This window comes from Vanacampus margaritifer, chromosome 7 (genome assembly GCF_051991255.1).
Source record: "Vanacampus margaritifer isolate UIUO_Vmar chromosome 7, RoL_Vmar_1.0, whole genome shotgun sequence".
Lineage (NCBI taxonomy): Eukaryota > Metazoa > Chordata > Actinopteri > Syngnathiformes > Syngnathidae > Vanacampus > Vanacampus margaritifer.
The window spans coordinates 12,436,032-12,460,204 of NC_135438.1; the positions used below are offsets into that span (position 1 = coordinate 12,436,032).

Below are 24,173 nucleotides of genomic sequence, written 5' to 3' on the forward strand. Positions count from 1 at the left end.
GACAACATAAAGCCTTCTCGCTGAGAAATGGAGAATGGCAAACAATATGAAGCGAGGGATGAAGGATGGCGGAGCCGTGTTATGACAAATGTCGTTAACCAATTAGACAGGGTGTTACAGGAGAGTGCTCCCAGCAGCCACTAAAAGCCTCAGTGTCACTAACCCCAGGAAGAGAATTTAATAACAAACAATCTCTCCTTTCTCTGCCATCCTTCTTTTCTGACAGCCACTTTGGCCATCTTTTGTCCTGGCTGAAGTGTGTGACTCTTATTTTATGTTGTGCTCGGCAAAACCTGCCCGGCTGGGCCGCCAGGTTGAGGGCCTCGTATCCTTTTGGCATGATGGCGGCTTGGTGTACACGCGACCAGATTAGTCATTAGCTTTGGAGAATTTCTCTTTACAAGGTAACAGCAATCTGTTTGGTGATGATTTCGAAGGAGCTCAACCAAAGTTGACATGCCAGAAGGTTGGTTTCATGAATCCATTTGCCAAAGAGCCAAACGTTGGAAAAGGTTGGTTAAAACTCGGAAGGTTGGCAAAATAGGTCTGTCTTGTCATATCCGTTTTCAATCAATTAAACTTTATTTATATAGCACCTGTCATACATTAAAATGCAACTCAAGGTGCTAAACAAATAAAACAACCATAATACAATAAAAATTAAAATAAAAAAAATCATGGCGAGGCACAGAGGAACCATGTGAGGAAAGGCGCCCAGGAAAGGAGCTTAAAACTAATAGACAACAAAATAAAAACAAGCTAAGAGAAAACAGAATAAAAGGCAAAAGCAAAGCTAAAAGACAACATGATGAAAAAAAATGAGATAAAAGGGGTTAAAAATATCAATAGTCTCTGCGGACGTGATGACCTTCAGCAGGCTAGGGGCAAATCACAACAACATTACTGTTTGTGTTTCTGTTTTGGGTTGGTTCATTTTTGTCATTGCTATGCAGTTGCTGTGGCCCTGTATTTGTCACTCTTATTTTGTCATATAGGCATTTATTCTTTCATAAAGAATTGAGCACGGTACTAGGTGTTGATACTGAGTGATACTTTAGTCAGTATGTCAAGGTTTCTTTGCCGAGGTTTCTTCATCAAATCTTCATCCCTGCTCTCTGTTGGTTACTTTGTATTTTTTGATATAAATACCCTTTTTTTTTTTTTATTCGGGTCCTTTTTTTTTTTTCAGTACCTTGATATTAATCATATTTACAAATGGCTTTGGGACGGCCCTTTTTATGTTTCAGTATGATTGTGCAGCAAAGCAGGGGCCATAGACGTGCTTGGAGCAGTTTAATAGGGACAAATTGACCAGTGGGGCAAAAATAATCCCACATACACAATTCAAAATGGAGAGATCAATTTCCACCCCCACTTTTTTTTTTTTGTTGCTTTCTTTGGCAGGCTGCCAATATCCATATTGTATATTCGAGCAAAATCCACAACACAATCTGGAAAAGCTCTTTTTTTTTTGGGGTACTTTTATCGGACCGACATCCCATAACCTGCATCCCTCACAAGCTGATGATGTGTGACTCGTCACTCCCAACTGCCTCATTTTGGAAATATGGATTTATGGTATTATTTTGCAAATAGGCCTAACAAGGTAAGGCCACAGTTGAGATTCACTCAACTTAAAAACTATTCAAAACAAAGGCTGCAAAAAAAAAAGAGAGCCTCTAATGTGGATGAGATATTTATGAGCATGTTTGAATCTAATTTTAAAGTGTATTATGTTCTACTAAAAGGTGTCCCAGTGCTGATCACACGTGTAGTTACAACACAAGAACAGCTGAGCTTTAGATGGCTCCACAGTCCCCCCCCCCCCCACGAGAGCCCGAGTGTGGGCCAGTAGGGTGAATAAAACTAACCACCTGCTACTGTTAGTCCTCACACACATACACACTTCTCACTAACATCTGCCTCACCACTCCCTTGTGTTTTGCCAACAGCGGAAACTTTCAGCCTAATAGTCACAGCTCAAAGCTGCCACACAAGTTTCCAAGCTTTTAATGGCAGCTCGCCTTACTTCGGTAATACATATCAATCAGCATAAACATGCGTGTGCGCACACGCGCGCACGCACACACACACACACACACGTGCACACAGTGGGATTTCTATCATTGAGCTGTGAATAACAGAGCTGACAGCCTTTTTCTGCCAGTGACTATTGAGCTGTTAGCGCCTAGAAAGCGAAAGCAGAGAAATGTGAGCTAGAGGAATTTAGTCATGCAGTGGAATCAAAAAAGTCCAAAGACCCCCCGAGGTGAGGTCGTACATTACGGATTTTGATACGAATTTCAAGGGGAAGGAAATACAAGGTCAGACAAATGTCTGATGTTATATTATGACCTTGGGTGAACCTCAAAAGCAATTCTGTTTGGGTTTTGTGACATTTTTGTGAATATTCATCAGTGATGTAGTTGTCCCTGGAGAAGTGGGTATACCCTAAATTTTATACCCTGTTTTAGAAACGGTGACATAAATAATATGTTATCTACTATAAAATTAAACTACATCATATAAGTTAGTTAGGGTTATATTACTTTATATTTATATATATTACTATTGTATACAGTACACTTGGTTAACGTTACATAGTGGACTGAATAATTTTTTTTTCCTTTTCTGGAGAAACAGAATGAATAAATGAATAGTGAGGTGAAAGTTCATGACATTTTTTGTACCCTTTTTTTGTAAGAGCAGCTCCCTATTTTTATGGATAGACACTGAAGATAATCTCAGGTCCTGGCATTTATTACAGTTTCATTCATTTTACACTGCAGTCTGGCATAACAGTCTTTGCAAATTGGGTTAATTATACAATTACTGAAACAATTACGGGGGTTCCTTACATCAAACAGTGGTGGGTGCGTGAAAACAGCCATTTTTTAGCTGCGCCAAGATGCGTGTCAAAATACACAAACCCAGTTCAGCCTGCCCCTGCGCAGTTCTACACCATACCTTTCATTGTTTTTTTTTTTTGTTTTTTTAATCAAAACAGTGGTTACGTTATTTTTATACTTATGTGGCAATTATGTTAATGTGATACACAAAATATTGTGTACGTGTATCAGCACCCAACAACTAACTGTGTTCATTTCATTTCTTTACATTTTTCATGTTTTATTAAATGTACTGTACTTCTTTACATGGAGCAACACAATCCATGCATTCATCTGTTTTCTATAAGGCTTATCCTCACACGGGTCGCTGGCGAGCTGGAGCCTCTCCCAGCTGACTTTGGGCAAGAGACGGGTCCCACCCCGAGTTGGTCACCAGCCAATTGCAAAAATCGCATTCCTTTGTAGTAAAACCGTTCACACTTACACTCACATCTACGGACGATTTTCGGCCTTCAGTTAACCTAACATGTTTTTGGAATGTGGGAGGAAGCACGAGTAACCGGAGAAAACCCACAAGAGAGCGGGGATAACATGCAAACTCCACACAGGAAGGCCGGAGTTGACTTTCCATCTCGAACCTAAGAACCTCAGCCACTGTAATTCCTCTAAGGAACGCTTTGCGTAAAAAAAAAAATGTTTTTAGAAATTTGTCTTAATAATCCATAAAAATAGGGAGCTGCTCTTAGAAAAAAGGGTACAAAAAATGTGTCACCTCACTATTAATGTATTCAGTCCACTATTATTCCAAATCCGAATTTATGGAAAATATTTTGGAATGCCATTTTTATATTGAGCAAATGTACTCTATATCTGGGGATTGTTCTGATGATGACTCATTCACTTCATTAATTCAGTGTCATTTAGTCCTTGATTCATATTGTGGTTCTCAACTGGTGGTTCAGGAACCAAAAGTGGGCCGTGGAGTCATTTTGGATGGGTCACAGGCAGCCAACAAAAAAAATCTTTTTAAACATCTTATGAGAATATAATATGTTCTCCATGTGTTTTCAAAGGCTATTTTTTAAATCTTTGTTTTAAAATAAAAGTAGGTAGTGACTTCACAACAGTAGGAAAATGCAGGTTTTAGGATGACAATGATTAAGAACCGCTGCATTACAACATAGCAACAAATTCTCACAGGCTTCCATTGCATTTGGAATTTCTATTTCTAATGCAACTAGTCTCAATATTTTTTTTGTACACACACACACACACGAATGGTTTGGTCCAGTCATGCTCATCTGTCTGTCTTTCATCTTTGCATGCTAATTAAGCTTGACCTGAAACCTCACAGTGCTTAATTGCTACCATGGAAACGGCTGTTCTGGCACCACCCCTGCCCCCACGCTTCAATTAGAAGCATCCATTCTGCTTGACTTGCAGCCGTAATCACCATCAGCACATCACCTGTGGAAAGGCGGGGAAGGAATAACTTGCCAGAAGAGCTCGGGAATGTTGTCGTTCAAATGCGAGTAAGCGGACATTGGAAGAGATGGCCAGGGTTCGAGTCGGAAGGAAAGCGGAAGCAGCCAAGCCAGTCTGATGGCCTCTATCTCCTGAATGAGATGATTGTGGGACAGTGATGACTGGGGGAAATGAAGCAGTGCATGATGGGAGCGCTAAGACATTTTAAGATGACCTAAAATATGCTTTTAGAAGCAAGACACAAACACGCACACATGCACATACACATTCAGTTGAAACGAGCCTTGTCGAAATGACATCACTAAACTTATGAACTTCTCCACACACACACACACACACACACACACACACACACATACTAAGAACTGCTATTACCTGTGCGGGTTTTGTCTGTACATGCAGGTTGTCGGGCCATAGTGTAGTTAATAACCTTTTCCTCTCCTCGTTCCTCCCCTTGAGTCAATCAACCCCATCATCATCCACCCCCTCAACCTTCATCCACTCCCCCCTCCCCTCCCCCATTTTCATAGCATTCTAGTGAGCCTTCACAACACAACAAAAGGAATCAAATTCACAAAAAACTTCAATCTTGGAATCATGAGAATGATTTTTCTGGCAAGTTAACAAAATTTACTTCAGTTCAATTCAAATGAATATTTAGAAAATTCACAAAAGATCACAAGTTGAAATAAAGTCATGTAAATGCTAATGATATACAGTATATGTGGAGATATTGGTCTGCAGATTGTAGGTGTGAGTGTGAAAGATTCTTTGTCTATAGAGTATGTGTCTGCGAGGGGCCGGGGACCGGTCCAGGGTGCATCCCGCCTCTGGCACAAAGTCAGTTGAGATGAACTGTGGGACAATTTCGAGTCGTCAGTGAATCTAACCATGCATGTTTTTGGAATGTGGGAGGAAACCCGAGTACCTGGAGAAAACCCATGCAAGCTACGGGAGAACAACTACACTACAACTACACATTGGAATGTCGGAGCACCGATTTGAACCCACAGCATTTGAACTGCTTCTAATATGTTTCTACATTTTTACAGAAATTCTAGAGAAAATGCAGAGCAGGGCTAATGAATGTGCTATATATATATATATATATATATATATATATATATATATATATATATATATATATATATATACACACACACACAGTTTTAAAAATATATTTATTATATTTTTTTGTGTGTGGAAATTTTGTTTTTATTAGTTTTAGTATTTTTATTTATTTATTTATTTTTAAATATAATTATTTGCCAACTGCAACATAAAAAAAAGGTTCTTAAATATTGTGCAATAAAGTACCCTACAATTCAAAACACATTTTGTCTCTTAAGGAATACAATAAGTAATACATTTAAAATGAACCCCGAAAGCTCAAGTATGGCAAAAATAAACAACATTTTTGCTATAATTATAGTTACTTTTTCAATAGCTTAAAAAAAAGCCAGGTGTAATTTCAGTTATTTAGTTTAGTTTTTTTGTTTTTTAAGCATTTTCATTTTATTTTGTTAATGAAGATTTGTCCCCCGCGTCACCCCCCATTTTAGTTTTTGTAATTCTGGGGGTGGGGGTTGTTGTTGACTAAAAAAATCTTGGTATGTAGAAATAAGCAAAGGTGGAAAATTGACAAGGATTCTGAATATTGGCCTAAAAGAGATAAGGTCATCTTTGAAAACAACCATTATATCGAACTCAAATTTGATCAAATGTGTCCGTCTTGAAACAAGACAAGAATAAAATAAAATAACACTTTTGAAATAGCCTCATTCTTTCCTAATTGCTATCATTTGATCACCACTTCAATCAAATGGGAGATGAAACTTTCATTGCATTTAGAGCAAGCAATGCTGAGAAAGTGATTGTACGAGGGAGTGAATGTGAACCACATGTGCTTCTTTGTCAAAAAAAACAGGCACTTTTCTCACGTGTTTTATGCTTTGAATATTTCAGTGAAGACAGCTTTCAAACACAGATGGATTGGATATGCTGATATAGTTTCACTATTGGGGGGGGGGGGGGGGGGAATCACGCAAACAAAGCCAAGCCATGAACGTTTGTGAACACGGCAATGTGGTTTGGATTCATAGAAAGGAACTTTGGGCAGGTGAACAATCACCTCTGGGAAATTCCAGACTGGGTTCCTCCACAGATCAATATATTGATTTGACAACATGAACCGTCGCCATCTAAAACAAATGTTACCTCGCAGGTCGCTACGGCATCTCGGGAAAATAGCATTCTGTTAACTCTTGGACGCGCGCACACACATTGACAGACACATTGACTTGCTAAGGGCTCTTGCTTATACTGTAATTATGAAACTCGTAAAACAGGCTGACGTCATTGCTGTGTCTCTTTTTCGAGCACATTACAGTAAAAAGTGAGTATTTATTAACCTGCAGGTGTCTTAATCTCACTGCTGTCTTCAGTCATACCGGAAGAGCCCACCCGCCTCCTCGCACTAAACCATCCATCGTTTTTTTCTTTCTTCCCGTGTTAAAGTCAACAATACACTCATTTATTACACACACACGCACATCTAAAGAATAATGGAAGGCGAATGAACTAAACAAAGAGAGAAGTGAAGGAAGACCCAAACAGCAAAGTGTAAACACATCATTATTATCACTTTGTCTGCGCCAAAATGAGACGAGGGAGTCCAAGTTACAATATAAACAACTAATAATTACTAGTGACTAGAAGTATTTTTGCAGCTGAAAAGTAAGAGCGATGGAGGGCAAATGTTACAGCCACTTGTTTGACAGCTTTAATGATGACAAAAATTTGGATTCATCGTTTATTTATCCTCGGCTCGGAGGAACGGATTGTGAGAATTCCTCTAATAAGAGAGTTTGCCAATGAGCTGTCAGAAGGATCTGACCCAGGAACAGGAAGAGACCTGCACATAACACACACACACACACACACACACACCTCCTGTTTCTCCGTCTTCTTCCCTTCTTTCCTCCAGCCCCCCCACACCCCCCCCCCTCCTCTGTGTCTCTACACGCCTGCCAATTGTCCATAATTGAATTTCCCCGAAGGATGAGAATCCGTCTTTGTATTTCCATCGCGCTGAAAGTCATAAAGTTGAAGAAGTCTGTCGTTAAAACAAGGGTGGGAGAATGAGTGGAGTCCAGTGTGGTGTGTGTGCGGGTGTGAAATGTTTCATAGGCCAAGTGGATTTCAAGGGAATACTTGGATCGGACTTTTCTATGAAAACTATCGAGTGCTACTAAACAGTTCAGCAAGCACAAGAAGTGTCTTCAATGTGAGGATTTTAAAGCCTTTGACAGTTCTCATCTTAATGCATGTAGAAATGTTGGACTTTATTCTTATTAATGCATTTGGTATAATTTGTTCCGGAACAACTATTCCGTACAATTCTGTCGCTTTTTTCTCATAAAGTAATTAAATATGTTTGATATGACTTTTTTCAGACCGATACCAGCACGAGAATTAAATTCTTGAGTAGTCACTGATACCGACACCACTAGGGCTTTTGATACATATTTCTCCCACAAAACAATGATAGATCATAATTTTTTTTAAAAGACATATATATCCAAATATAACATTTTATAACATTTTCCTTAAAATTGCATGAAATTAATTAAAATTTTCTATTCTTCTAATTTCTCGTTGCTAGTTCTTGATCAAAAAATGGCCACAAGAAACTCTATGCAGCCCCACAAGTCTAAATACTGGTTAACTCATTCACTCCTAATTATTTTCACTGACGCAACCCCCTTCGCTCCCGGCTGTTTTACTGGATTTTGACTGATTTTGCAAGGCCCACAGAATATTGTATTGTATTGCTCTAAAAACATGGAGCCTACCAAAAGACAGATTAGAGTCTCCTCTTTCATCAGAAAAAAAAGTACATTTCTATCTGTTTCCGTTTTGCAGCAATTAGTATTAGAAAATAGCTAGGTTTAATCATTATTCACAAATCTGTTTAAAACTGTGGGGAAAACAGCTTTTTTCAACATGGCCCTGGTTGATATCTTATACTCTGCTCCCACCTGCTGGCCGTTTTTGTAATAACTACCATTGCTTCAACTGTTCTCTTCAGTTCAGAGGCTGCATCAAAGCCTTGTGTATGCTCTGGCATAAAAAACAACAACATAAAAACATATAAATACGTCTTTGGGAGCTAATTAATTAATATTGAGTCGGTGGGATATGAGTTAAGTAGCAAAGTCCAGCAGTTTTTATTCAATATCGGAAGACGGCCATTTCGCTATCGAGTGGAAATGACATCACGGTTGCTCAGGTCTCAGGCAGCAACCAATCACAGCTTCTGAAGCTGAACAGGTGAGCTGTGATTGGTCATTGCCTGAGCCCTGAACAACTGTGATGTCATCTTCAGTCGACAGTAAGTGGCAAAATGGGCTGGATTTTGCTGCATAACTCATATTCCACAAATATAATATTTAAAGTTGATTTCCCTTTATCTTTCTCATAATTCTGTTCTGTGTTCTCATGAAATTGTTATACATGATTTATTGTCTTAAAATTATCCTAATTATTCGGATGATATTGGCATACATTTATTTATATATTATCCTACTATTTCTCTGACTTGAGTATTATTATGGTATTATTTTATCATAATAATAAAAAAAATCACATTTATTATTGTGGATTATATTACTATAGAAACAGATCAACAAACATGGCGGTGCTAGAGGAAGAACACCATGAATGATTAGAGTCTTAACTTGTCTTGCATAGTTTATTGGCTCCCGTGTTGAGATAGCATCTGCTTTATTCGGCATTACCCAATCGTGTTGGCATGTGTAGGTGCGTGTGTGTTGGAGAGTACTTTTGCGCCAGGCACTTGCAGAAAGGTCATAGTCCTTTAAAAGCGAGCCGTTCAATTAGGGGGGCGTGCTTGGTGGGTTGGGGGTGCACTGTGTGTTACTGTCGAAATGATAGAGAAGAGTAATGGGATAACGTATCGGAGGTGGAAGCTGCCATTAGATGCTAGCGACATCAACGCAGCTCCAATTTCTTTATTCATCTCACAGCGCTGATCTTCTCATTCTTATTCAAAAGCATCACATTCTGACAGGGGGTGGGAGGGGGGCATGTGCTGCAGCTCTCATCCTGGCCTCATGATGCGTTTTAATGAGGCTAAGTCGCCGTGGTCAATTCAAAACACACTCAGCTTTCGGGGCGAAATAATGCCAGAGACTTGAAACTTGTGAGCAACATCGCAGGGAGGGATCACTGGTCAGCTTCCAGTTTCCTCTTTTGCATTGTTAGCATGCATGAGGGTCTTGCGTAAGCCTCTCCAAACCAACGCGTTGGATGGAGGGGAGAGGAAGATGATGGAGGGATGAAGGAGAGCGGTGGAGAGGAAGAGGATGAGGGTGACCGAGGAAGGAGCTTTTGAGAGTGACAGGGGTGCCAGTGGCCGGCGATGACGGTCCCGCTGGAGAATGCCGACTATGCCTGTGGAGTGGCACTAATGGAGCCAGAAAAGCGCTGCAGTTGCCTGCCCCGGAGGGGGGATATTGTGCAACTGGACAAGGCGGCTCGACATGTAGCCAAGATGGAGGATTAGAGGAGAGGGAGGAGGCCAGCACCCGCGGGCAATGGGGGACGGCCATGTTAGGTCTGCTGACTGATTGACATCAACGAGACTTTTTCTCCCCATTCGACTCGTGCAGTGATTGCCCTCGTTCGTCCCTGTAACAATGCTGGTAAAAAATTATATTTTTCAAAAAATACAGAAATGGAATGGTGGAAGGGCATCACATATTGCTACTCTTTTATGTTGAAAATATTTATCCATTTATTTTCTACACCATTTTTCCTCATTAAGGTCCCAGGCACATACGTATAAATAGACAATAATTCCCAAGCACATTCACGTAAATGTATAATTTAGAGGCTCTAACCCGACATGCATGTTTTTGGAGCATGGAAGGAAGTGGGGGTAGCAAGATAAAACCCACGTAAGTCAGGGGAAAACATTCAAATGATATTCCTCTTTTCATGTTCAAATCAACTCAAACTCAACTCAAACGTGCAGTGGGAAATTATCACTTAATTGGTCCAAATAAAATATCATGACGAAGCTAGCTATTCCAGAGACGTATTGTGACAAACAGAACAATTAAATGCATCTGAATCTATCAATACAAGAGAATAATAATAATAAAGAATTCTTCAAGTTGTTTTGTTTGCGATGTTTGCTTCCATCTTATTTCGAAACGTATGCTTTTAATTTGGAAGGCCACTCCGTATTTCCGTTTCCTGTTTTCAAGTCCTCCGTTCGTCTTTCAGCTCTTAGCTTTAAGTAGTCAATGACAAAATACTGTAAATTTACATATGCAAATATGTCTGCACTTCCAAGTTGATCAACTCGTACCTCAAATCCGCTGTTCGTTTAACATTTAACCATCAAATCTTGAGTCAGTTCAAATGGGTTCCTAATTGTACTTTTGCAGAAAAAAAAGGTCAAAAAACGAAAAATCCAATTTGATCATAATGGTAAATAAAGTGCACTTTCTAGCGCTTTATTAGCACCATATGTTGTCCAGAGGGTTTTACCATATTCACTCATATTCCCTTTTTTTTTTTTAAACATATCAGAGCGTGTGAAGTTTTCTTTTTTAGTTTAAAACAACTTCTTTTAACCTCCAGGATCCCGATGTGTTTTTTTATTCACTTTTGGTAAAGTTTTAAATCTATCCGTGTCGCACCAGCTAGCTAGCGCTACGCTAACCTGGAAGAGTTCATCTCTCTCCCCTCGTGTTAGCACGGCCAACTCCAAACAAATGACAAAGGCATGGTGCTGGTGTACGGTGAGATGTTTTGACTGTAAAATATGTGTCATCGCTCAGGCTGACAAACACAAGCATCAGTGTGTGTTGAAATCAAGCTAGTAAAAAATATTTTATACATCACAGCAGAAACTGGAACTGACACAGTATACTGCGGTAATATTCGGCTTTACGGGGATTTGTGTAAAGGGTGTAGACAGATAAATTCCTGAAGTATGGTTATGGCATTTTGCGGAAATTTTGTGGGATGTCTGTGAGATGAAGAATCACCTTAGCTTAGCTTTGCGTTAGGGCAGCAGTTGATGAAATATGACCTGCTCCAGCGATAAGTCCTAAGTGTTGCTCCAATGACTAATTACACACTGATTATTTGGTCATTTAAAAGAGATTCTCGACACTTTATTAGCGCGCCAGAGCTATAACGTCGAGGTCAATACTGCTGAGTGGATGCGATTTGTGCGAGTGGAGGAGCCGTGCATGATAAATCGTCCTGATTACTTCATAATCCTTCCCATAACTCATCGAGCGGACCCACACATCCATCAACACGTGCCGCGCACGGATCCATAACCCGCAGAGAGAGGGAGGGTGGCCGAGGAAGACGAACACATCCCGCTGCTGTGTAGCCTACCACTTAGCATGATGAAGCTAAGCACAGAGCGGCGAAAAGGTAGTCAACATGAAACAGAAATATGATTTTTATTTATTTATTTTTTAATTATTAAATAAATTTAATGAATTTTTTTATTTTATTTTATTTTTCTGGAGAGCTCAGTATTGTTCATTCGGTAATTTTACCGATTTGACATGTCATCATCAGAAATATGATTTAGATGCTTGGTGGGCGGAGCCACCACACACTAGTAACGCTAATAACATGCTAGCGAGAGCAAGCCTTGATTATGTCGACGACTTCACAAGTGTTCTTACACACGCACACACACAACTGGAATTGTTGCTGGCTTTGCACATGTATTACTCCATATCATGCCTGCTCAAGTTACACACACACACATACACACACGCACACCTGAGCAATTGTGTGCAACAGACATGCAGACTCCAAGCTTCAGGCTACCTGACATCTACAGTGACGGCTGATAAACTTCACCTCCTTCTTGTCTTCTTTCTTGACTTTCCCTCCTTGTCCCGTTCACAGCTCACTCACAACGTACAAAACACTTCTGTCATCGCTTCATTGTCTTCCTCCACTCTTCTTTTTTTTCCACACCATTTAAGACAGCAAACACATCTCTAATCTTTGCGTTAAATACCCTTCATTCATTCTAGCTCGCTTTCGCCCCCCTGTTGGAGTCCCCTCATTTTGCGGAGCATAACCCTCGCACCTTCTCGCCGCCACTCCCGCCTGGCATGTTCATTATGCTGGATATCTCATTGGATGCTCCCTGTGACCTTTCACCTGTGAGCTACCGACCCCTGACACTCACACACCCAACAGGTGATTGATTGAGTCGCTCTGCCAAATTGGCAACATTTTTGGTCATTGTAGGCAAGATTACTTTTATCGTATGGTGGATTTTGAAAATAATCCATTAGTCCAAAAAATTTGGTTTGGACATTTTTTCAATGGCAGCCCACTTTTAAAATACCATTTAAATTGTTAAGGACACCAACGTGAAATTAAATCAGTGCAGTGGACAGCGTTATGAAGTAAAATCGCTTTCCCAACCTTTACTTTGGATATCTCAGGTACAGCAAACAAAAAAAGGCAGGAAAAGTGGATACACAGATTAATTATGTACCTGCTCCTATCTGGTGGAAGAACATTTAATTGTTCTGTTTGTCAAGATACGTCGCTAACATAAATATAAGTAAATGATTTTTGGACCAATTAAGTGAAATTGGATAATTTCCCACAGTACAGCTGATGATTTCTTACAGTAAACTAAAGGTCATACATTTTGGAAATCCTCGAAAAAAATATCAGTAATTTCTGGGGGGAGGGGGGGGGGGACTTGTGATGTCACATATAAGCATATTTTATGTAGTGCTGTCAAAGTTAAAGCGTTAACTCATTGATGAATCACAAAAAATTATCACATTAATCATGTATTAACGCAGATTAATCACACTTATTAATTTTGATCGCAGATGATCCTTTAGCTCGACAGCGGATGGTTACATTGAAGGTAGCAGAGGTTGTGTTTGAGCAATAAGCACAACTACATGCATTACAATAAAACATATACAAAATGTTTGCATATGATATTCAGAATATTTGTTCATGTCAAACTAATGGGGTCTTTTTTTTCCATTTTAAATTATGCAAGTATAAAAAGAGGAGGATGAGAGTTTGCAGTGGCTAAAAATATTTTTGAAGACGTCCTCATAACATTAAATGTTAATTTGGCGGGCAATTTTTTTTGTTGTTGATAAAAAGCCTTTTTAATTAAGTGATTAATCAAAATTCTAGGATGTGATTCATCTGATTAAAACATTTAATCGTTTGACAGCTCTAATTTTATGCGACTTCAGTGCAGAAGCAGGGTTTCCCCCTGTGCTTTATAGGCCTGGCGGCCCACCTGGCCTGTAAAGCACTGGCGGAAACCCTGGAAATAAGTCATTTACACACAAGCTTTTTGTTTTTCTGATTTTTGTTGGTGATGCAGGTGATCACAAAATAGTCAAATATGCTGATCATAGGAAATAAACATTACGTGGTACTGTAGTAAAATTTAGACTTTTAATGTTAGAAGAACAGAATCTGTCATTTTTAACAGCAGTTACATATACAGGCAGTTAAGAATGTTAATATTTAAATGTGTAATGGTGACAGTTTTTTCCCTTTTCATTATTTCCCATGGGATAAATAATCAAGTCTTACACAGCATCTTATTGCAAGACTCATTCTCAGTCTTTTTTAGCGTCCCATCATGTTGTTGGGTGGCACTCAATGAGGCGACGGACAATACTAATAACGTGATTTCACGCACCTAATCTGTCTTTGAAAACGAATCAGCAGCAGCTTGTGACCAAATCAAACTGACAAACTGACTTTTTTTTCCGGCTCATCCAGAAGCAAGTTTGTCATCAAATTCAAGCGGGGCGTTTTCGGTTCACGTTTACATTTTGTCTGTATAACATAATCTTTTGTGCAGGTGCGCGCTCAATAATGCCACTCCGGCTTTGGCAAAGCCCTCCCGAATGAATTGCGGCATTGTGTTGGGATATGAATGGTAAAATCACTTCTTAGGAATGAGTGGCCTTGAGCAATTCAGACGTCAATCATGTTACTCATGCGGAGGCAAATGAGTGACTCACTGACACTCAGCACCTTCATGCTGTTTGCACTCAAGGTGATTCCTGAAAAAAAAAAATGTTACAAAAGTTTAGCTGGATGCTTCCTGTGAGTCCAAATGACTCCTGGACTGTTGGACAGCATCTGTTGGGAAGATGTGAAAAGAGCTCTTTTGTTTTATGAGAGTGTGTGCATGAGAATTTTTTTATATATCTTCAAGTGCATTCAAAGAAACGGGAGGGGGCAGGAAATCGGGCTGAATGCTGAAGTGGTGAGTTGGTGCAAGTGTGTGTGTGTTTGTCCACGATGGGAAGGAGACCGAGACGCTTAGAGGGATTTACATCATTCCCTTGGACGGACACTATGACATATTTATATACCGGATCATGTGTAAACAATCACTAAATGTATCTTCATTCATCACTCAAAGCAACCTCAGCAATGTTGGAAAGTGTCAAGAATAGTAGGCAGCATCCATATGAAAATTGAAAAAATAATAATTAAATATTAATTTAAAATGTCAAAAATAACACCATTTTAATTAGTTTAAAACAAAACTCAATAAAAAATTAATAAAATATAAAATAAATAAAAGAATAATTAATAAATAAACAGCTGCTTAATTATGTCACCAACAAATTTTAAATATTTAGAATGACATTCCACCTTGGACATGCCACCTCCCGCTAAGATCTCCTGACTGGGACATTCTTGACCTTTCACCTTTCCACACATCTTGCACCCAAGAGGTCATCGTCACTGGGGTAACTAAAAGCACTCGATTTGTTTTCTCTTAATTAAAAAACATTATTTACCGGGAGAAAAATGTGATCCTCTCTACCTCTGACCTTCGCCTTCCATTTTGCTTCCTCCTCCATGTTAGTTAACTGTCGACACGCCGGGAAGACCCACTTGTTCCCAAACATTTGCACTCTTTGGACCATTGTGCGGGGCTTGTCGTCTCGACCGAGGTGGCAAGTGCATGTGTGTGTGTGTGCGTGTATCAGGGTTTACAAAAGACAAAGGCACAACCTACTAGGCTGCTAAGCAACAATGCCACTTGGTAAAGCCCCATCATGGCACAGTTTAGCTGAGGATTAACCGCTATTACATGCACAAACACACACACACACACACATACGTGTGCGCACACACACACAATTAGAGCTCTTTTTTTGTGGGCAGCTCTTGTGCATAAAACCTGGCGCATCTTTCATTTTCGTGCCGGGGCAAGTCTAGTTTAGTTTAGTTTAGTGTTTGGGAATTTGGCAGATATCGTTCCAGCGAAACTAGGGCATTTTCTTGTTCGGTGACTGATAGGAGACTAGTTTTTAGACCAGCTCGGAGCAGGTCTAAGTTGTGGCGCAGGTGGTGTAAAGTAATTTTGGTGAATTTGATCAAGATGTAGGTAAACAGTGTGGTTGATGGCATCGTTTTATAAAACAATATGGGACAATGTCGTTGCGCTCTCTAGGACCAAAACGTATACAACAGTGTTACGTTTTTTTCTTTGTTTGGCTACGTGTCAGGTACGCAGAATCTGCGTGACGAGACCACCCTCCACCCTGATCGTTTGTGTGCTCATAACTGTGTAGGATTATTTTAACAATGTAATACAATGATTCACAGGGTTTGACGCTGTTTACATATTTATGAAGGAAATACAGTACATCGTGCTAGGCTAGCTGTCTACTATTGGTCAACCACTTATATGGGTTCTAAGTAGAGTTAAAGTTAAGATGAATTTTCTGCCATTAAATTGTTGCTCCACCAGGTACACTCCCCAGCTTGGAGAAGGCCAGTCTGCCAAATTGTTAGACACGCTCAGCGAGCATTTCACTAGATCAACCGTGAAAATTGCTATAGAAAATGAATTGGATGGATACATTTTCTTAAAATACAAGTACGGAAATAAGACCAGTGTGGTCCTTAGACTGTTAGAACTGATGATGAGAATCTTAAAATTCTTTGAACGACCTGAGATGAGCGTGACGCTGGAAAGAAGCAAGTCAGGGAAATAACAATAAAATCCAAACATCTCATCAATCTGAAGTCACTCACACTGAAACAAAACCAGACTTGTGGAATTACAAAAGGTTCTCTTTTCATCTAGCACGCCATCCTTTCATCAATCCTCAAGCATTTTCTTTACAGTTTTAATAAAAGCAGAACGTCATAAAAGGCGCCAGAAGTGAACCTTGTCAGTTCAGTGGTCATAAAGTCCATGATTGCACACACACACACACACACACACACACGTCTGTGGGTGAGCCCGAACGGGTGATTTGCGCAGCGGCTCGGCGGTTGTCCGGGTTCTTGGCAAAGGTGCTGATCTTTTAGTGGGCCATCATGTTTTACAGAGTCCATCTAATGAACTGGCTCTGTTGGACCCAATCACCTTCCTTTTTCGCTCTTTCAGCTCTCGCTCGGAGCAAATAGTCACAGCTGTGGTTCTCAGCACTCTACAATACAATACAGGGACAGTGTGTGTGTGTGTGTGTGTGTGTGTGTGTGTGTGTGGTCTTGTTTTTGTTTCATAGTGGGGCCAACAATTGGGGATTTCACAGAGTTGTGGGGCCCACCTGTCCATGTGGGGCCATTTCGCTGGGCCCCACTAGTTTAGGCCTCTTTTTGAGGGTCAAGACTTGGTTTTAGAGTTTAGGTTTGAATTGGGTTATGGTTGAGGTTAGGGTAAGGAATAGGGGTAGGCAATCATTTTTTATGGTTGGGGTTAGGGGAAGGGTCTAGGAAATGCATTATGTCAATGAGATGCCCCCACAAAGATAGTAAAACAAACGTGTGTGTGTGTGTGTGAGTGTGTGCGTGTGTGTGTGTGTGTGTGTGTGCGTGCGTCTTGGCAAATACAGAAAGACATGGTTGCTGGGGTGTCGCCTCCCACATGGTGTCTCCAGATGTGTGTAACCTAATGCAGTCTGTGCCCTGCGGTATTGGATAAACGTGTGTGTTGAGGACGCAGGTGTTTTAAAAAGAAATATATTATGGAAAACTGACTTTTTAATTGCTTGTATACAAACAGTCAGAGTGCGTAAAAAATGTGAAATTACACTACAGACATTTTTTTTTTTTTGTAAATGTGTCTATAAACAAGCTGTTCAGGTTTTGTCCCAATTGTGATGATTTTTTTGTTTGTCCACTGCATGTTGGCTTGGTTATTTTTATCATGAACAATTAATACCTTTAAAAAATAATTTGACAAAATTGCTGTCGACTGAAGACGTTATCACCTGTGCTGAGCAAGTAGTTAACGACCAATCACGGCTCACCTGTTTTCTGGGTTTGGTCAGCAAGCTGAGCCATGATTAGTCGTTACCTACTTCCTCAGCAAAGGTGATATCAAGTAGAAAAATTCATTTTAAAAGGTTTGTACGTGAAAGTTATCAAATTAATTCTTGACCAAATCTGAACTTTTTTACTGCTGAAAATTGTATCCCTTCAAGCATCTTTAATTCAAAGCCGCTCTTGTGTTTAAATTCATCCACAACGTTCGTAACTTCATGCAAGTTGCAGCCAGTTTCAAAGGGTGAGCGGCCATCATGGGTGCCACAACATCAACTATCAGCAGATGATTCAGGATTGTTTTGACCTTTTTATATTAACAGGATTTAGTTTTCTTTTGCACTTGTGTGGCAATTAAGAATGTTTGTCAATATTTCACCTAAAATATTGCCCTTAAATATAGCTAAGGACTTCAGATGGTGATGCTGTTTTACGCTGGAACAGATTCATTTGATTTTCATAATTTCTCGGGATGGGCGAGTGCCAATACCAGCCTTATTTTAAGGTATCAGTATTCGCAACGGGGGGCCGATACCAGTATTGGCTGCCCTCTTGTGGCCATTTTACTATCAGGAGCGAGAAGTTAGAAATGAAAAGAATAGAAAATTGCCATTAATTTCATGCAATTTTAGGGGGAAATGCTATATTTTGCAATATATAAGTCTTTCTTTAAAATTATCAGTCTTTTTTCTTTTGGAAATTTTATGTAAAATAAGTAATAGTGGTATCGGTACTTGGTATCTGTATCAGTGACCACTCAAAGTTGAGTACTTGTACTGGTATCGTTCTGGGGAAAAAAAGTGGGATCGAAGTAAGCTACTTATTTTCTATGAGAACATTTCATTCAAATTTCGGAATAAATTGGCGACCAGCGGAATAAATCGTGCCCTTCATTTGCATTTTTCATCAATATGACCGCACAATGTTACAAACGTTTTTTGTTTTTTTTACTTGTTTAATAAATTTACATTTTAATTGTCTATTCACAGGACATTTAAAGGATCTTTGTGCAGTTTGTAATTTTTTTTACTCACGACTGCCACCTCTGGCCCAAAGCGTAACTGCAGCATTTGTGTCAGGCTTGTTCATGGTGCGTGTGCGAGTACGTGCACGATCTTAAAGTGAAAGTTGAAAAAAAGGAAGACATGACTTCAAATGAAGTAAGAAAAACTCCGCCCCTCCCCTCCCCAAAGACACTGTGGAGTGTGAGGGTCCGCACGCTCTACTATAAAAGGAAGATAAAAGCTGATAGGTGCAGTCAGGGTAAAACAGTCAGGGCTCTTTGTACTCATCTGGGCGTTGGTGGAGCATGCATGATGTAGAAAAAGCTACGTAGCAAAGGCTTTGATCATTCCATTATTCCTTAAATGGTATGGTCCAAAGGTTTTGCTTTTGCCTGTCAAGGACGTTTCTGGGTGGAGACTCAACGTTTTCCTTCCAGCCAAGCCACAGAGGCAAGCTACTATCAGCGGCATATGCAAATGTTTTCTGTGCGAACGCCCGCTCCTGATTGGTGGGCTGGTTTCACAATCGTTCCTAGTTGGCTGCTTCCTCGAGTGTCACTTTTGAATGTTGTGTTTACAAACAACGAAAACACTTTGGACAATACCTTAATTGTACTATGTCATAGTCTTCGTAAATACTGCATGATTGTAGTGAGAAAAAGAATATGAAAACGACTTTACAAGAAAATTGAGGACATGAAGCCGTCAACTACTGCACAAGCAAAGCTTAAAAAGCTTAACAAACACACACACACACGGTTTTAAGCTGTAACAGAGTGAAAAGAAAAATGTTCATAATAGCAGGTTGAGTAAGTGTTCATATATATAGCAGCTCTGTTGGAAGAAGCCAAGACTTCGCACATTCCATCTGACCTCAAATGAAAACTTAACACGCTTCCACTTCCACGTCGAGATTCTCAAGGGTTTCATGTTATGTTTTCTAAAAATATAATAAGACACCACATGGGGTAAAGGCATACACAAAAGAATGAATGTTGACTTCAGCTTTGCGGTTGAAATGCACACAAAATGACTTCCATACGTCTGACAAACGTTCTCACACTTTTGTGGCCGCCGAGGCGACAACTTTTTTTCATTGTCAACGAGCACACACTTGTCTCTTTCTGTGTATTTTTATGATCTATTTTATGCTAACACACCTACCATAGCCAATACCATCACCCGGTGAATGGTGTTAAGACGGATGAGGCCGACTTGTTTTCGGAAGATGGGCCACCAACGGGGATTCACACAACTGCTGCTACACAAACGTATGTTGGCGCACTCAGAGGCCGTTTGTCTGTGACAGCTGAGTGGAGAGAAGTATGGCTGGGATGTATTTTTACCTTGGGGCCACACGCTGAGCAAAATGCCAAGTCTTGGCCTTGAGCAACACGCACACACACACACACACTCACACATGCACAGACACAGCGGAGCACGGGCAGACACAACCTCAGACATGACAGGTCGAGCACAGCCAAACGCCGGAGCTGCCGCAGAACATAAACAACTTTCACACAATGTGAATCATCTGAGCACGTCAATATTGTTTCAGATAAATATATTCAGCTGCATTTACGCATAAATATATATATACAGTATATACGCCACCATAATTATTCCCCCGAGACCGCAAACAACCATGACGAGTCGTTAGTTCCCACAGTCTGAGATGTACAGATCGTTTTACGCCAAGCGCTGCGACAGAGCGCAGGGGCTGGAAGGTGCGGGAACAATCGGCGGCAGGCGCACGACTTTGAATGCAACTGTTGATTTTCTGTGACTAAAACTATTCACTACCCATGAAAGGCCAAATGTAACTTAAGATGGGAAACCTGATTCATCATGAGCACACGGGCGCATGCATGCACACTCAGTGAACAGCAGCTGTCGGGGTGCTAATCTCCATTAGCTACTGAACTGGCCTTAATGGAGAGAGGCAGTGAAAATCAGACGTCTCCTTCACATTTGTCTATGTTCCACTACATCATTGTTGTTGAGCTTCCACAGCTCAAGACACATACCACTTTTTTTTTAGACTGATACCGATACTCAAACCTTCAGTACTCAACGATACCGATACCAAGTGCTGATACCATTAGTACTTATGATACATAAAATTTCCACACAAAAAAAAACAATGACAGATCATTTTTACTACAGCAAATTTCCTTAAAAGTTAAAGAAATACATGGCAATTATATTTTTTCAATTTGCTCATAAAAGTCATTTTGTATAGCGTATACAATAAAATTTATTTTTAAAAAAAATTAATAAGATGAAACAAATAATCCAGTGGCCAGAAAAAAAAAAGTTCCAATGAAAATATGTGGTTGTGCAACTTATTTTTAAGGAATACAGTGAAGTGCAAAGAATTCAATTCAACACAATTGGGCTTTAAGTAATTGAGTAATATCTACCATGCTAAGAATTCCTCAAGCTGTTTCGTGTGTAATCTTGTTTTGAAATCCATGCTTTTAATTTGGAAAGTTCCTCCGTTTCACGTTCTCCGTTCATCACAAATATAATGTATGTACAAGCGCTATAATTAGCGTCTGGTTCTATTTTTAGCACCACAGCTCACAACGTTAACAAGGCAATTAAGCGCTTGGCAAAAGTAAGCGAGGCAATTAAACACGGCGAAGTTACGTGAGCTACAAACATATACTTTATAACACACATTGAACCACAGATATAGTTATCGGCCCGATACCGAGACCTGGTATCACTACTCGCCCATCCCTAGTGGAAAAGAAAACAAGGAGTTGGACTCACTGATGGTGTAGAGCATCCGTGTCCAAACTATGGCCTGGGGGCCATTTGTGGCCCACCTTTCATTTTTAAGTGGTCCGCGGCATATACTAAAAATAGCATATGCTACGAATCAATTTGTTTTACAAACTGTAGACCTTTTCTTAATTTACAATTATGATGCAGGGTGTCCAAACACGGCCCGGGGGCCATTTGCGGCCCGCCATCCATTGTTCAGCGGCCCACGACATATACTAAAAATGGCGTTTGACACAGTAAAAAAAATACAAAATAAACGTTTGGAGATGGTCAGTGTAAGAAGGGAGGGTGTCGAAAAAAATAGGTGCCTTTATTACAAATAAATTGGTTTATTATACTGTAGCATTTTTTTTTAGGGCTTAACACAATTTCCCTTCATAACATTATGTGGCCCTTGCGTTCTTCCAATTTTCTGTATGTGGCTGTCAAACGGAAAAGTTTGGACACCACTGGATTAATAGAAAGCTGTTCAGGTAGCAGTTAAAAAAAAACGGTATCATATACACAATATGCAATTGCTTGATTGACTGATTTTGGTGTGCTTGATAAATTAAAGCAAATTAAGGGGGGCTCAAAGTGCATCTTGCATCCTTAGATTTTTCTCAATGCCTTAATGCAATTTAGGAAAAGAAAATGACTTCCACAAAGTTAGGAGTGGAGAATTAGTGAAAATACCTTGATGAGATGAGATGAATAATCAAGACTCGGGTGCATTGAGGTATTCAGTCTGACTAATGATTGCTTAATAGAATGATTAAGACGTGTAGACTTTTATCCATAGAGATGATCAATGGATGGTTTGGACAGCATTTCAACACATCGACAGAAAGCTACACTGATTAGAATTTATTTGTAAAAGGTCAAAGCGGCCTCAATATCCATCTTTGGCCATTAGATGAATAAAGATGCAGAAAGATTTGTGTAGAAATATCCAGAAAGAAAATATCTACATTTGTGTAGCTTGTACCCAGTGGAATAGAAATGGATACTTAATCTAACCTTTTAGTAGAATTCTATCCAAAATGATGTCATCATAATGTCATCAAGCCATTTGTCACCCGAGTGATGTCAGGCCTTCCATACAACAATACAGAGCAACTCGGGGGTACGTTCGAAAGGACAAAAGAAATCAGGACTTACAGTCTGTGAAGCTTCGTCGTGCCCAGGAAGAGCAGCTCGGGAAACACCGCCAGATTATTCCGATTCAGGCGCCTAAAAAAAGACAGAAAACACATCAGGAAACCACTTCTTAACAAACTGTTGTAAATTAGCTGTTTAATGTTTCATGCCTGCCATTATAGAGAAGTAAGGAAAAAGGTACTTTTCATGGATAGAGACATTCACTAGCATTCATTAGCTTGCACTAAGAAGACAACAATAAAAAGTTCAATAATTAGCACTCTTACAGTGTCAGCCAAAGCTACATTATTGCCTCTACTACACAACCGTTTGGCATAAAAAATTGCCAATCACGAGAATCTGGATCACAAAAATAAGAGGACTTAGTTTGAATCACAATGGACCCGCGCCACACCGACACCACAAAACCCAACCACTGCCCCAAAATAAACCTATTGGCCTATTGCTCACATTTTGGTTTACTCCATGACCCAGAATGGAGCCTCCCTGCACAATCAAAAATAATAATAATTGTGTTGTGTGATCCTCCACAAACAAAGAAACGGTCTGCAAACAATATTGGCACTTCACATTCTACAAATAATTGGGGTAAAAGTAACCCAATAATGGACCAAAAATGCCCCCATCCACTTCGTGGGTCAATTTCACTTAACTTTCTGGGTTGTTTTATACAAAATGATTAAAAAAAAATTGACCCAAGTAAAGGATTTGACCAATATTTATGAGTTGTTTTACACTAAAAGACCCATTTCTTGACTCAAAGTTGGGTCAAAGTAACCCAAGTAGAAGATCGGTCCATTTTTTTTTTACCTATAGTGTACTGTTTTTAGAGTGCACTTTATGTGTGCGTTTGTGTTGTGCCCTCAACTCTGGGCAGGACTAGCCATCTGGCATCCAGGGTAGATGCACGGCGGGCCGGCCTCTTTTGGCGCCGATGCAGTGCTTTTTAACTATTATTTTCCTACATTTTACCCCAAGAGACTAGCCCACAATTTAGACGGACTAGTCCGGTAATCCAGTTCGAATATAGATCACAAACTGAAACATCATCAATAAACATCAGTGGCAGAACTACATGTTAGGCAGGAGTCAGGCTGGTGGGCCTAAGTCAAAATGCCAGGGCTGTTTTTTTTTTGTGCCAGTCCAGCCCCGCCTCTACTGTGTGACATGAAATCATATTGTTGCAGCTCCTGTACTGTATTGGGTTCCATTAAAACGTGCGAGTGCACCTATAACAGACTCCAGGTTACTCTTGATGGCAACATGGCTGCCGGGCAAATAGTAAAGTGGAGAAGCTGGAAGACAGGCAAGGCATGGGGAGAAAAAGACAAGAGTTCCAATGTAGGCAAGGGGGGAGATTTTCTTTAAACCACAAAGGGAGAGAGGAGAAGACGATGTGGGAAAAACAAACAGGCGGTCTGGCCGGGCTACCGAATGTGTGAAAGGGACCCCACTGAGTAAACAAGGCCCTCACAGGGGAAGAACTCACAACAGCCCGTCATCACACACACACACATATACACACACAAATAGA

General features: G+C 40.0%; 1 protein-coding gene across 11 annotated transcripts in view; it reads right to left on the minus strand.

The window, feature by feature from the left end:
• The window catches only part of slit2 (slit homolog 2 (Drosophila)), a 111,992-nt gene that overhangs the window by 77,095 nt on the left and 10,724 nt on the right, over nucleotides 1-24,173 (minus strand). For all 11 annotated transcript variants that reach the window (XM_077571210.1, XM_077571208.1, XM_077571205.1 and 8 more), the window contains exon 4: nucleotides 22,640-22,711. In XM_077571210.1, coding sequence (XP_077427336.1) covers nucleotides 22,640-22,711 — 72 coding nt within the window. The remainder of the gene's footprint in view (nucleotides 1-22,639; nucleotides 22,712-24,173) is intronic.